The 15,092-nt window shown below is 42.7% G+C and overlaps 1 protein-coding gene across 1 annotated transcript in view; it reads left to right on the forward strand.

Moving 5' to 3' along the window:
• Positions 1 to 488: 488 nt before the first annotated feature.
• Positions 489 to 15,092, forward strand: part of ARID3B (AT-rich interaction domain 3B) — a 47,433-nt gene continuing 32,829 nt past the window's right edge. Inside the window, exon 1 of the mRNA XM_044918117.1 lies at positions 489 to 1,043. Within this exon, the coding sequence (XP_044774052.1) occupies positions 489 to 1,043 (555 nt within the window). The remainder of the gene's footprint in view (positions 1,044 to 15,092) is intronic.

Genomic DNA, 15,092 nt, shown 5'->3' on the forward strand with positions numbered 1-15,092 from the left:
CAGGCCCTTCTTGCCTTCATTATTGTGGTTCTCATACTCACAACCTTTGTACAGTGCAAACCCAGTTGCCTTTTCAGGGATAAATAAGGGTGTTTGATAATGTCAAGAGAGAAAGATCAGAACACAGAGGCTAGATACCGTCAGGATTTACTTCTTTTTTAAACCACAGTCCACCACTGCTGAGATTCATCCTGCATTTCCTCTCTTAAATCCCGTTCTTCACACCGTTCCCTACCACTCTCCCCCCCACCCCCACCTCCAGCTCCCACAACCACTCCTCTTAGAACCCAGGCTTTGGAGCATATGTCTAGTGTTCAGAACTCACACCCTTTGCTAGAAAAAGGAAAGTCTTTTAATACCTGCTTTACCATTTTTTTCCCCTTGTTTCTCCTTCTTTGTGGTTTCTGTTAATCACTTAAGGAGTGTGCCGGCTGGGCTGTACCCAGGTTCAGAGCCATGCTCATCGGCGGGTGAAGCTTGAGGCCGTGATGGAGCCGCTGGCGCAACAGAAGCAGCCTCGGCAGCCTCCGCCACAGCAGGCCCCACGCCTGGCTCCTCTGCAGATGGACGCCAGAGAGAAGCAGGGACAACAGATGAGAGAAGCCCCGTTCTTGTATGCCCAGAAGCTGGTCACACAGCAGACTCTTCTTTCTGCCACCCCAGGGAGGCCATCTGGCAGCCCCGCCCTGGGTCCCTTGGCCAGAGGGCCACCAGCAGCGGCAGTGGCCCGAGTTTTTGAACGGAGCAACGTGAACTCCGAGCCCGAGGAGGAGGAAGGAGGTCTGGAAGATGAGGATGGGGATGATGAAGTTGCAGAGGTGGCTGGGAAAGAGGCCCAGGCCGCGTCCAAGTATTTTCATGTGCAGAAAGTGGTTCGCCAGGACCCCAGAGCAGCGTCTGGATCTGGTTTGCTTCCAGCACCAGGGCTCCCACTGCGTGGACAGCAAGCTAAAGAAGACCATACCAAAGATATTTCCAAGGCCCCACCTTCAGTCTCCACAGCTGGGCAGCCGAGCTGGAATCTGGATGAGCAACTCAAGCAGGTCAGTCTTCGTGGTGCGGGGGTCATTTCTTCCTAAAGGCTGGCCGAGAGGAGTCCTGTCAGGGCCAGGATCTCTGCCAGTCCGTGCCTTCTCACCCCACATCCGTGACCCAACCGCCTAGCCATGAACAGACTGAGTTTTTTTTTTTTTTCTCATACTCGTTTTCTTGATTACAGCAATGAAGTGTGCAGGTGACTCCTAATATAGATTGATTCAAGTGGGGTGTGAAAGAATGTCAGTACAATCTTTTTTTTTTTTAAAGGAAGGATGAGGTTGCAACAGTGTTATAAGGGATATCTAAAAATGCAATGTGTGACTCTAATTACAGTTCTTTTAGTGAAAGAACAATCTTGCCTAAGACTGTTCCTTAGCTCCAGGCTAAACCAGGATCATGCTCTTTAAGGACAGTTTTGTTGTTTTGCAGTTAAGTATAGCTGACAAGAAGTGCTTGCATTGTGTATATTTTCCAACAAAGAGCATTGCAGACATGATTTCATTTCACCCTTACACCACCCCCTTTGAAACAGGAAAGGGTAGACCTCCAAATTCCCCGTTTAGCCAAGGCAAGCTTATGTGATTTCCAAACATGGGTGAGCATCACAGTCCTCTCAGGAGCTTTAAAAAATACAGATTCCAGGGTCTTAAAAGAATTATTTTGGGATGGAGCCTAAGGAATCTAAGAACATAGATTCTTAACCAAGCCTTTGGCTTCTAATTACTCTTCTCTTTCTGACCCGCAGTGCTTGAGTTTTTCCTCACCCAAAGAATGGGAGTGCTGATGGGTTGTTCCAGGTTAAGTGACTCATTGATGCTTAGAGAGTTCATGACAAAGCTGGTAGTACCTGGGTACTCCCCATAAGTACATGCTCTTCAGTGGCCCACTGGTGCTCTTTGGAAATCCGTTGTGAAGAGCTGTCGGTTTTCACAGGGCAACTGAGAAGTCATCTAAGAAAGGTCCTTTGGAACCTGAAAAATCCGCGTCTTTGTGTAAAGGAGCCCTGTGTAGTTGATCAGAGTTTTAGCACAGCAGTGTTTGCAGTGGATGCCAGAGCAGGCAAAGTGGGGGTTCAGTTCCCATTTCTTCCATCCGGAGGGCTCTCAGTCTCTCTGAGCCTGGGTCTTTCATCTGTGAAGTGAAAATGACGAAGCGGGCCTCCCAAGGACGGTGTGAGGTTAGACCGAGCTAGCGCGCGGTAGGTAGTAATACTCCAGGTGCTCTTTTATGCACAGAGTGCCATGCTCTGCTGTAGCCCCACGGACAGGCTCGGAAGCAGGCAGAAGATGCCGAGGTGCCCTGGGGTTTTCCCTCAGTTCACCAGGCAGTAGTGGCTGAGCTGGGACTTGGATCAGAGAGTCCCAGCTTCCACGACAGCGGCAGTCTGGCCGCCAGCCCAGACCCGCCTCCTGGCTGATTGCTTTAGTTTAGCAAAACATCTGTGAGTTGCCTGCAGCCCCCGCGCTGCCTTGTGGCTGGCAGGGTTCCATGCCGGCCGCTGAGTCAGCTGGGCGGCTGAGTCAGCTCGGAGCCGGATCCCGCCCTGACAGCACTGGGAAAGTTCAGGCCCAGAGGCGGCTGGGCTGCCCCCGCCTTGGCAGCTGGCCAGCCTCTGCCTGTGTGCGGTCGTTCCTAGAAAGTGCAGCCGCGTGCGAGGAACAAGTGGAGCTCCAGAGCCTGTCTGTCTTCAGGAAGTGCAGCAGGTGTTGAGGTCAAGCCATTAGAGCTTTGAAAAAAGAGACTCTTCAGAAGCGGCGTGCGCGTGCACACTCGGGTGCGCAGTGGCAGGCACCCAGCGCCGTGTTCTGGGCGCGGCAGCCCCATGCCTACACACTTCAGTGCTCAGGGGCTGGCTGTTGGTTTCTGAAACCCTTTGAGTTCATTTTAAGTTTCTGAGGCATACTCACTAATTATAGACTGCGTGGCAGAGTACCTGCCAGAATGTTTTATAAACACCAGCAGAGCTGAGACCTAATCTCATACCCTAAAGTCCCCTTCCCCTTGGATTTGGAGATCGAGAACTGGGTTAGGGGGTCATTGTTACAATGACTTTGAAACCTCAGATGCGTACCTCCTTTTCCTTTTGCATTTAATTTTACAAAATTGCTCCGGTCTGTGCCCTCCTCCTTTGTCTAAACCTGCCTTTAAAGGAGTAAATAAGGGGCGTCCGGGTGGCTCAGTCAGTTAAGCGTCTGCCTTCGGCTCAGGTCATGATCCCGGGGCTCTGAGATCGAGCCCCGCATCACGCTCCCTGCTTAGTAGGGAGTCTGCCTCTCCCTCTTCCTCTCCCTTCCCCCCTGCTGGTGCTCTCTCACGCTCTCTCGCTCTCTCTGCCCTCAAAATAAATGAATAAATGTTTAAAAAATAAAATAAAGGAGTAAATAATATGCTTAGGGATTAAAAAACCTTTTTTTAAAGTTGTGCCTATGAAGTGGGGCTGAAAAAATATCCTTGGGGAGAGCCTGTAGAAACCATTACAGACATGAAACTAGCTTTTGTTTCTTATGCAGTTAACTTGCAGAGAGCAGAAATGGAGTATCCCTTGCTCCAGCAACAGTTACAAAGATCTTCTGCAGGTAATACAAAATGATCTCACTGTCAATATGTTGAGGTGTCCATTTTGTTCTTTTATACAACAGACTTTGTTACAGAGGCTTCATTGGGCCAGGCCTGAGCTCCATGGACTAAGGAACTCATAATCTAAGCAGAGGCCCTGTGTGGAAACCTCAGGGGGCATTGGATTTTGGGTTGCAGTAATTTCACTCTGTCCTAAGTCAGCTGAAGCCCAACTGCCCAGTCTTAGCTATGCCGTAGATACTTTCTTTTTTTTCCTAAAAATTTTAATTTATTTATTTGAGAGAGAGAGAGAGAAGGAGCACGAGCTGGGGGAGAGGGCGAAGGGAGAAGCAGACTCCCTGCTGAGTAGGGAGCCCGAGGTAGGGCTTGATCCCAAGACCCCGGGATCACAACCTGAGCCAAAGGCAGATGCTTAACCTACTGAGCCACCCAGGAGGCCTATGCTGCAGATATTTTAAAACAAGGTTTTGTTTCAGACATTCACATACCAAGGTAAAAACATTAATTTTGTCTACAGCATAGCTAGCATAGCTTGGTAAACCAATAGGAATACTCAATATTTTGTAAGACTTTGGGGGGGTGCAGGTCGGCAGGCATCTGCCAACGAAAAAACAAAATTTAAAAAGCTTAAGGTCTCCGCAGATTATCTTTTGTAATCCTTTTCTTAGAATGTGTGAAGTCAAATAATTTTATGGATTCTCTTTAAAGAAATTCTTAGAAAGTAATTGCTTCTTAAGGCCCAGATCGTTAGACAGAGTATAATATTCTCTGACACCAGAGTGATGGGAAGATGGATAATGCCATTGAGCCAAGCATTCTAAAGCCCATCAGATTTCGATGGGCAGAGTAAATAATTGTAAAACAAGGCAACAGACAAAGAGCTGCGTGTCCCTTCTCTCGAGGGAGATCAGTAGAGCCCTGTCAGCATACAACCAAGTGGGGGGTGTTGCTGACCTATTAAGGGTGGTCATCTGTCCTCCTGGGAAGAGGGTAGTTTAGGCAATACAGGCTTTGTCGGTCTTGAGCCTGTTAATGGAGCCAGGTTTCCAGAAGTAGAAAGATGAGCAATGGCTTGATAGGCATGGGGGAGCCAAAGTGTGTATGTTTGATTTTTTGCGTACTTTGGCAGTCACCTCGGTTACTGAGTGTGGGAAGGAGGAAGGATGGCTGACTGCTTGGTCTCTGGAATCTATTACCAAGAGTTCCTCTAAGTAGTAAGGTGTCGTTTCTTGGGCTAGTCCTACTTTTCTTGGTACATATACTGCATGTCTTTGGAACATTTGATGCTTTTTGTAAAGATTGTGCGAACTATTGCCTGAATAAAAATAAAGTCATAGGCTTTCCTCACTTTTCTTTGTAGGTCTGTCTTGCATGTCCTTAGCTCCTACCGTCACAGTGGAATCCAGTCAGTGGTTCTAAATTGAGGTTGATCTCCACCCACCCATCCTGCTCCCAGATGTTGTTTGGCAGGGTCAGGAGACATGTTCGGTTGTCGAGACTGGGATGGGGGAGATGTGCTACTGGCTTGTAGTGAGTAGAGACTACTGGTAAACATCCTGTCCTGCACAGGACAGGCCCCCACAACAAAGAGTTACCTGGTCCACAATGTCAGCAGTGCTGTGTTGAGAAACCGGCTTTACATTGTGTCATTGGAAAAAGAACATATGGGGTGCCTGGGTGGCTTAGTCATTAAGCGTCTGCCTTCAGCTCAGGTCATGATCCCAGGGTCCTGGGATCGAGCCCCGCATCGGGCTCCCTGCCCCGCGGGGAGCCTGCTTCTCCCTCTCCCACTCCTCCTGCTTGTGTTCCCTCTCTCGCTGTGTCTCTCTCTGTCAAATAAATAAATAAAATCTTTAATTAAAAAAAAAGAAAAGAAAAAGAACATATGCCATGCTTTCATCAGACGCTGCCCTTTAACACATACAAGTTTAACACATACATGTTGTGTTTCAGTCTTGGTCCCTGAAGAGTTTGGCAACCTTGAGTTTTCGTCACATCTACTTTCAGTATCTGTGTTGAGTTCATGTCTTTCCCCATAGTCATCTGGGTGACCAAACTGTCACTTAGGAGAGGATTGGGACCTAGAACTTGTGCTCTCTCTTTTGGCTCAACCAGTGGTGCTTCTAGCCTAGCATTCCATGATGTCTAAGATGTCTGTGGTGATTTGTGAGACAGCTTGGTTGCCCTTTTAGACATTAACCCCAAAAGGTTAAGGCATAAATACTCAGCTAACATGTTAATTAGTAACAGATTTAATTATTAAATCAACATTGGTTTTGGAGCCAGAAGATGTGGATTTAGATCCAGCTCCGCTGCTTGCACGCCGTAGTACTTGGGAGAGGTGTCCTAACCTACCACTCTGAACCCATACATACATGAATCCCGGAGGCTGGAAATTATCCTCTCCCACTGTGCTCAGGGAGCGATGGTAAAGTTATTACCAACGGGGAAGGAGAATTACAAGTGTGAAAGATCTTTGTAAATTTATACCATCATACAAAGGTTGGGTCAGATTGGCATTAGCACCAAAATACGTTTTGAAGCTGTAATTCTTCAGTCTTTCCTACTTTTGTAGTAAATCCTAGACACTGCTCTGAAACAATTCCATTTCACGTTTCCCAGAGCTGTGACCAAACTCTCATATTCTGGAGTTCTCTGAAACATTTCAGGATTATGTGAGCTGAAACCAGTGCACCTTTTTTAAATTTTATTTTATTTATTTATTTATTTATTTTTTAGATTTTATTTATTTATTTGACAGAGAGAGACATAGCGAGAAAGGGAACACAAGCAGGGGGAGTGGGAGAGGGAGAAGCAGGCTTCCTGCGGAGCAGGGAGCCCGATGTGGGGCTCGATCCCAGCACCCCAGGATCGTGACCTGAGCCGAAGGCAGACGCTTAACGACTGAGCCACCCAGGCGCCCCAGTGCACCTTTTTTTCACTCAGCACTTTAAAAAAATCTTTTATTTTCTCTTTGTTGAGAAATCATTGTACTTTTGAAGCTGCTGCTTTCCACGTTAAAATAGGGGTATGTGCTTGTTTCTTCTTTAGGTAGAACTAGGCTTTATTTACATTGAATTCTTTTTTTTTTTTAAGATTTTATTATTTATTTGAGAGAGAGAGCATGAGCAGGGGGAGGAGCAGAGGGAAGAAGCAGACTCCCCACTGAGCAGGGAGCCCAATGTGGGGCTGGATCCCAGGACCCCGAGATCACAACCTGAGCTGAAGGCAGATGCTTAACCCCAACTGAGCCACCCAGGTGCCCCATATTTACATTGAATTCTTATAAATACATGGTCATGACTTAACTGAGGTCCTTAACCTTCTTACCAAACACTGATCCCACCACACACCTCTGAGATCCCATCCCCCTCCTAATTTTCAGGGACTTGCTCCATCAGAGAAAGGCCTATTTCCCTGACTTTTTGGACCCACTGGCTTCTGAAGCTTTTTCCACATTGATACATGTTCTGCTGTCTCCCAGATTTAAAAACAACAACAACAAAAAACTCCTTTAATCAATAAATCCGCTTAGTTCATTTGTTAAAAGGGAATTAGAAGTCATTTTTAAAAACTTTCCCTTGAGGACACGTTTCCTTCCAGCTTAGTTCTCATTGTCTCCTGTCCCCACAGCAGAGCCTCTCAGAAGCATTGTTTGCACGCCTGTCACCTCTAGCTCGCTCACTCCGTGCGCTTCAGTCTAGACTCTGACTCTTCCGTGTTCCTGAAGTTCCTCTTGGTGAGGCCTCCCAGTGACCACCATGTTGCTAAGCCTAGCCTACCCTCACCTCACTTGATTTCTCAGTGGTATCGAATACAGTAGACCCCTCTCCTTGAAACATTCTCTTCCTTTGCTTTCCGTATCCTCTCTGTTGGCTTATTTTCCTTTCTCTGTCTCTTCTGTCTGACAACTAGAACCCCAAGTTCCCCAGGGCTCAGTCTTAAACCCTCTTCTCTATATCCCCCTCCCCGGGCAATTTCTTTCAGTCTCACGGTTTTAGATACTATCCACAAGCCATTGATTCCAGTGTGCATTGTTTGAGCCCAAGTTTCCATTCTGAGCTCAATCGCTGTATTGCCAGCTACCTTCTGGACAATTGCACTTAGATATTTTACTGGCATCTCAAGTTTAACACATACAAACCTGAACTGTTGATTTCCAACCTAGTCCCCTACAATTACTTCCTCCTTTGTTTTTCCTTCTCTGTAAAGGACATTTCTCTCCATTTGGTGATTCATATCAGAAACCTTAGAGTTGACTGTCTTTCATACCTCCTACTCTGTTACTCCGTCTGGTGATGTCCAGTCATCACCAAGTCTTATCAATTCTCCCATCTAAATGTCTAGAATTCTGTCCCTTCTCTCCTTCTCCACTATCACCTACCTAATCCAGGCTACCTCCCTACTGCTGGAGCTATCAACAAGTGTCTGTGTCTTCCCTCCCCCATTCTAATCCATTGTCTACACAGTAGATAGAATGATCTTCTAAAAAACAAATCAGATTATGCCACTCCTTTAATGCCATCCAACTATGATGTCAGTTGCTCTAATTGTAAAAGGTTAAATCTGCATAATCTGATTCCTGCCTGTTTGTCAGCCTTATTTTTGCATATGTCCTCACCTATCACTGTACTCCAACCATCCTGGCCTTTTAGTATGCTAGTCCTGCCTAGAACACTCCTCTAGGCTAAATCTGCCCAGCCTTTAGTTCTCACCTTATACATCACTTCCTCAGAGGCACTGTCTTCCCCTTTAGTGTAGATCAGGTTATATGCTGTCATTGAACATTATCCTTTTGTATTTGTGTGGTTGATTGGTTTGGTGTGTGATTCCTATACTAGATGGTAAACTCTAAGAGAATAGGGACCATATCTGCCTTGCTTATCATTGTATCCTGGTGCCCTGTGGAGTGATGGCAGATAATAGGTGCTCAATAAATACTTGTGTCTTCCACTGTCTTTTACTTTGCCCTGTTTTTGTTTCTGGTTTTTTATTGTTATGTTAATCACCATACATTACATCATTAGTTTTTGATGTAGTGTTCCATGATTCATTGTTTGTGCATCACACCCAGTGCTCCTTGTTTCTGTTTTTTAATGCGAATGGCACCATTTCATTTTTTTAGAGCAGTCTTAGGTTCACAGCAAAACTGAGTGGAAGGTACATTGATTTCCCACACCACCCCTGCCCCAACCTATGCGCAGCCTCCCCCACTATCAAAATCCCCTGCTAGAGTGGTACATCTGTTGCATTCCATGAACCTGCACTGAGACATCATTAGCACCCCAAGTCTATAGTTTATCTTAGGGTTCACTCTTATCAATGTTCTGTGGGTTTTGACAAATGTATAATGGCATATATCCGCCATTGTAGTATCATACAGAGTGGTTTCACTGCCCTAAAAATCCTCTGTGCTCCACCTATTCATCCCTCCTTCCCCTTCAACTGCTGGCAACCCCTGATTTTTTATTTTTTTATTGTCTCTGTAGTTTTACCTTTTTCAGAATACCATATATTTGGAATCATAGAGTATATAGCCTTTTCAGATTGGCTTCTTTCACTTATTAATATACATTTAAGATTCCTCCATGTCTTTTCATGGCTTGATAGCTCATTTCTTTTTGGCATTGAATAAGATTCCATTGTCTGGATGTACTACAGTTTATTTATCTATTCACCTATTGAAGGACATTTTGGTTGCTTTGGCAATATGAATAAAGCTGCTATAAAAATCTGTGTACAGGTTTTTGTGTAGACGTGAGTTTTCAGCTCATTTGGGTCAATACCAAGGGACATGACTGCTGGATTGTATGTTAGGAGTATGATTAGTTTTGTAGGAAACTGCTAAACTGTCTTCCAAAGTGTGGCTATACCATTTTGCATTCCCACCAACAATGAATGACAGTTCCACATCCTTGCCAGCATTTGGTGGTAGTAATGTTTGGTATTCTGGCCTTTTTTTTTTTAATTGAAATTATCATTGAGATAATTGTAGATTCACATGCTATTATAAAAAGAATAATTTAGAGAGGTCCCTGTACACTTTGCCCAGTTTCCCCCAACAGTAACTTTTATTTATTTTTATTTTATTTATTCATTTAATTTTTTTTTTTTTTTTAGATTTTATTTATTTGAGAGAGAGAGAAAGAGAGAGCAAAAGAGAGTGAGCAGGGAGAAGGGCAGAGGGAGAGGGAGAAACAAGACTCCCCTGCTAAGCAGGAAGCCTGATCAGGGCCAGGACCTTGAGATCATGACCTGAGCCAAAGTCAGACACTTAACTGCCTGAGCCACCCAGGCACCCCCAATGTAACATTTTATAAACCTATAGTATAATATCACAACTTGGATATTGATGATGTTATTACCCACTGATCCCATTTAGAGTTTCCAAATTTTACTTGTACTCTGTGTTTATTTTTTAAGCCTATTTAGTTGTATGTTTAATATATCTACATAATAATGCATTTGAAGCTGCAGATTTCTCTCAAGGTCACACTTTTGCTGTATTGCACAAATGTTGGTATGTAATGTTTTCATTGGGTAGTACTAAACATTTCATTTTTTTAGTTGTCATTGCTTCTTTAATCCATGGGTTGTTCAAAATGTTTTTTATTTTTTATTTTTTTTTAAAGATTTTATTTATTTATTTGAGAGAGAGAGAATGAGAGACAGCACGAGAGGGAAGAGGATCAGAGGGAGAAGCAGACCCCCTGGTGAGCAGGGAGCCCGATGTGGGACTCGATCCCGGGACTCCAGGATCATGACCTGAGCTGAAGGCAGTCGCTTAACCAACTGAGCCACCCAGGCGCCCCCAAAATGTTTTTTAGTTTCCAAATATGTGGGTTTTTAAAATATATCAATTTATAGCTTTATAATTAAGCTCTAACCATTGTGGTTAGAGAGCTGGTATGATGATAATTTTCTGGAATTTGTTACAATGTCCTATGTTGGCCTTATGTATGATCAGTTTCTATAAATTCTCCATGTGTGCTTGGAAAGAATGTAAATTTTCCTTTTGATAGATGTAGGGTTATGTATCTCTCTGTTGGATCAAGCTTATTATTAGTTGTGTTATTCAAATCTTCCTTATCCTTACTCAGTTTTGTGTAATCAGTTTCGAAAAGTGGTGAATTAAAGTATTCCAGGGTAGGACTGGCTTTCTTTTGATGAGTGTTAGTACATTTTTTTTCTTACACATTCCAATCTTTATATCCTAAGACCACATATAAAAGACCTATAATCTCTGCCTTTTTATTAATTTAATCCATGTAGTTATTAGGATCGGTGATACATGCGGGTCTATTTCTGCCCTCTAGCTTTGGATTTTCAGTTTGACCGAGGGTTCTCTTTGCTTCTTGTTTTGTCCTCTCCTATCTTTTGTCATTTGATTTTTTTTTTTTTTAATTCAGTCTTTGTCTCCTCTACTGGTTTAGAAGTTTTATTTCTGTTTCTATTCTTTTCTTGGTTACATTTAGATTTTGCCTTGCATTCTTGACTTTTTATTCTACTCTCAAACAATATTAGGACTTTAGAGATTCTAGTTTTAACTTCTACTCCACTCCCACCTTCCAGTTTATTGTGGACAGTATTTTAGTTCCAGTTTGTTCTAACTCCTCCCCCAAATTAGTTTTTTCCCCCAAATGCTAATGGTATTTAGACTTCCCACCAGGTTTATCCATTTCTTTGCTTTCCATGACTTCTTACAGCCCATTCTCTCCCTTTTAGGCTTGGTCTTCTTTATACTTTTTAACTAACTCTTTTAGCAGAGATTTGTATATAGTAAACTTGGTATGTCTGAAAAAAGTCTTTTTAATTTATATCTTTATTTTGCCCTTACTCTTGTGTGATTGATTATAGCTTTTAAATCTAGATTGACCCTGATTTTTCTTTCTCATTTTCTTTCTTTTTTTTTTTTTTTTTAAAGATTTTATTTATTTATTTGACAGAGACACAGCGAGAGAGGGAACACAAGCAGGGGGAATGGGAGAGGGAGAAGCAGGCTTCCCACGTTGCAGGGAGCCCAATGCGGGGCTCAATCCCAGGACCCTGGGAGCATGACCTGAACCGAATGCAGACACTTAGTGACTGAGCCACCCAGGCACATTCCCCCTTTTCTTTTAAGTAGACCCTGATTTTTTTAACACTTTGATGATATGATTCCACTCTCTCCTAGCAACTGTTTCGCTGTTGAGAAGTCTGTTGTCAGTCTAATCTTCACCTTTGTGAATCCTTTTTCTCTCTTGTGGCTTTTAAGATTTTTCTTTTTGACTCTGTTATTTTGCACTTGTACTTCAGTATTCTAGGTTTGGACTTACTTTTATTTATTCCACTTGGGCCTTGTTCTGCTCCTTCAACCTGATCTGAGTCCTTTTTTTCTTTGACTGCTCTTTTTTTTTTTTTTTTTTCTTGACTGCTATTCTAACAGAAGTATTTGGATCCTCTCATTCATTCTTCTCTGTATCTTTTATAGCCTTATCTTTTTATTTCATCCCCCTGCATTCTGGAATATTTTCACATTCTATTTCCCAATTTTGAGTTCTCTCTTCAGCTCTCTCTATTCTACTTAGTAACTTAAAATATTATCTTAATATTGTGTTTAATTTCTGTACTTTTTTTGACTTTTTAAAAATCTGCCTGTTTTTACCAGTTGGTTTCTATTCCTTCCTGTAAACTCTTTAAACATCTTTAACTTTTTAAAAACAGTACGGAATTGTTAGAACTTTTTGTTATGGAAATCTCCTGCATACAAAAGAGAGGATGGTAATGAACTGCCTGTGTCCTTTACCCAGCTTTCAACAATTACCAACATTCTGCCATTCTTTAAACATGCTTATTTTAGAGACGCTTTTAGATGATTCTCTTTATCATTCTTGGAATACAGGTTCTTGTTTCATGTTACTCTCCCATATGGTGGTTTATTTCCTCTTGTGGTGTTTCTGTTTTCCCAGTGTAAGCTCATTTTGAGCTGGGATTTGGTTCCATGGGAGTCCCATGTGCTAGATTGTGGAAGCATTCCTAAGGGGAGTTTTGTCTGCTCCTACGCTGGGAGCCCTACAAGTTTAGCTGGTTGTCATTGTGTTGGGGTAATGTGAATTTGGAGTCTCTGTCTGTGCGTCATGAGAACCAGAGCTTCCATCTCTTATGGACCCTATTTTTCCATGAGGGCCGTGACAAGTGGCAAGTTTCCTTCTTTTTCAGGCCGGTGGGCAGTTTTTTAAGCCCCAGTTAATGGGTGATAGAAGTGTAGTCCTTCCTGGCTGCTGGCTTTATGCAGTTATCTCAGTGCTGGGTCCTGGCATGCAGGGGGCTTGCAGCCTGGACTCCTCTCCCTTGGGATTAAATCCGAGGTCCTCGGGCCTTAGATGTTAAGAACTATATCCAGGTCCTTCTCCCTTGAGTCCTACAGCTTTGGCACCTGCTCACTGTGGGTTGATTTCATTTTTGTTTCTGACACTGCGGACTCTGCTTTCTCTCTTGGTTTTAAGCTTAGCTGTATGTGTAAGGAGTGTGGAGTGCTGAATCTTATCTAGCATTTCTGAGTGAGGTTTTCTTTGGAGAGGGAGGGGGGCAGTAAACTTCCTCCATATCAGCCTGTTCTCAATCATGGTTTTGTTTGCTGGTTTTTTTGTTTTTGATTTTAATAGCGAAGGCTTTTCACCTCTTGTGTGCCAGGTACTTGCCTTATTTCACTGGGTTGTGTGAGGCAGGCCTTTATGTGTTTGTTTTACAAATGAGGAAAGAATTGTGCTGCTTATAGTCTCACAGTGGGGAAGCTGGGCTATTATATTAACCCAGGGGGTCTGACTTCAGCCTCCACACTTTGCCTCCTCCTGTGCTCCCTCTCACTCCATTCCAAATAGAGCAGGGCAAGGATAATCTTTTTTTAGTGCTCACATTACTCTAAAAGTAACTTTGATTTATTTTTTCTCATTGTCAGAGTAATTCAGATTCATTTTAGAAAACACGAAAAGTATAAACATTTGTAAAGGAGAAAATATCATCACTATAACCACATAACTTAGATGTAACTGTGAACATTTTCCTGTGCAGTTGACCCTTGAGCAACACGGGTTTGAACTGGATGGGTCCATTTATACGTGTATTTTTCCCATAAATACGCTATAGTACTGCGGATGTGTTTTCTCTTCCTATGATTTTCTTCATAACAGTTTCTATTCTTTAGCTCAGTTTTCTATAAAAATACAGCATATAATATATATACATAATATATGTTAATCAACTGTATGTTTAATCAGTAAGACTTCTCGTCAACATAGGCTATTGGTAGTTAAGTTTTTTGGGAATCAAAAGTTATACTCAGATTTTCCACTGCATGCAGGGTCGGCATCCCTCATTCCTAACCCTGGTGTTGTTCAGGGGTCAGCTGTATTTCCTTTGTGTTAAAAAAAATAAATGCCTGTAGGGGCACCTGGGTGGCTCAGTTGGTTGAGCATTGGACTCTTGGTTTCAGCTCAAGTCATGATCTCAGGTCCTGGGATCAAGCCCTGTCAGGGCTCCGAGCTCAGTGGGAAGTCTGCTTGAAATTCTCTCTGTCCTTCTGCACCTCCTCAGAGCATGTGTTTGCGTGCTCTCTCTCTCTCTCAAATAAATGTATAAATCTTTTTTAAAAATGCCTGTGATAGGCATTTTATATATAATTTCATGCCCAACTTTCATCACCTAGTAGACCTTGAGGAATTTTTATCATTAAAATTTATTGTAAAGGATTATTTTAAACGTTTAATTAAAAAAAAACATATTACAGAACTTATATTAACTTAAATAATTTTAGAAATAAAGAAATGCATAAAGTAAAAGCCTGACTTTCAGTTGGTCATTGTTGTTAACACTTGGTACTCTATATCTTTTCAGAACTTTCTTCTTTACAAATACATTTTGCTTGTTTGTTTGTTTTTTTAAGATTTTATTTATTTTTTTGACAGAGAGGGAACACAAGCAGGGGGAGTGGGAGAGGGAGAAGCGGGCTTCCCGCAGAGCAGGGAGCCCGATGCGGGGCTCGATCCCAGGACCCCGGGATCATGACCCGAGCCAAATTCAGACAATTAACTGACTGAGCCACTCAGGCGCCCCCATTTTGCTTGTTTTTAACAAAAGTAGGAACTCTACATGTTATTCTATAAGGTACTGTTTTACTCAGTGTTATGGTTGTCTTTCCCTGTGTGTTCATAATGATCTATATTAATATTTTTATAAGCATTTATCTCAGAATTATATAAGTAATATGCATAGATGCTCAGGAAAATTAAAACTACATAGGAAGATACAGAATAAAAATTTATAGTTTAAAAAAATACAGTGTTCTGTTGCCTACTCCTACCTTCTATCCCACCCCACCCTATCTGACAGGAGGCTCCAGTTGGCATGAATCTGCTTCTAGGGCTTTTCATGAATCTGCTTCTAGGGCTTTTCATATATATATATATATATATATATATATATATATATATATATATATA

Source organism: Neomonachus schauinslandi, chromosome 9 (assembly GCF_002201575.2).
Source record: "Neomonachus schauinslandi chromosome 9, ASM220157v2, whole genome shotgun sequence".
In the NCBI taxonomy this organism is placed as follows: Eukaryota; Metazoa; Chordata; class Mammalia; order Carnivora; family Phocidae; genus Neomonachus; species Neomonachus schauinslandi.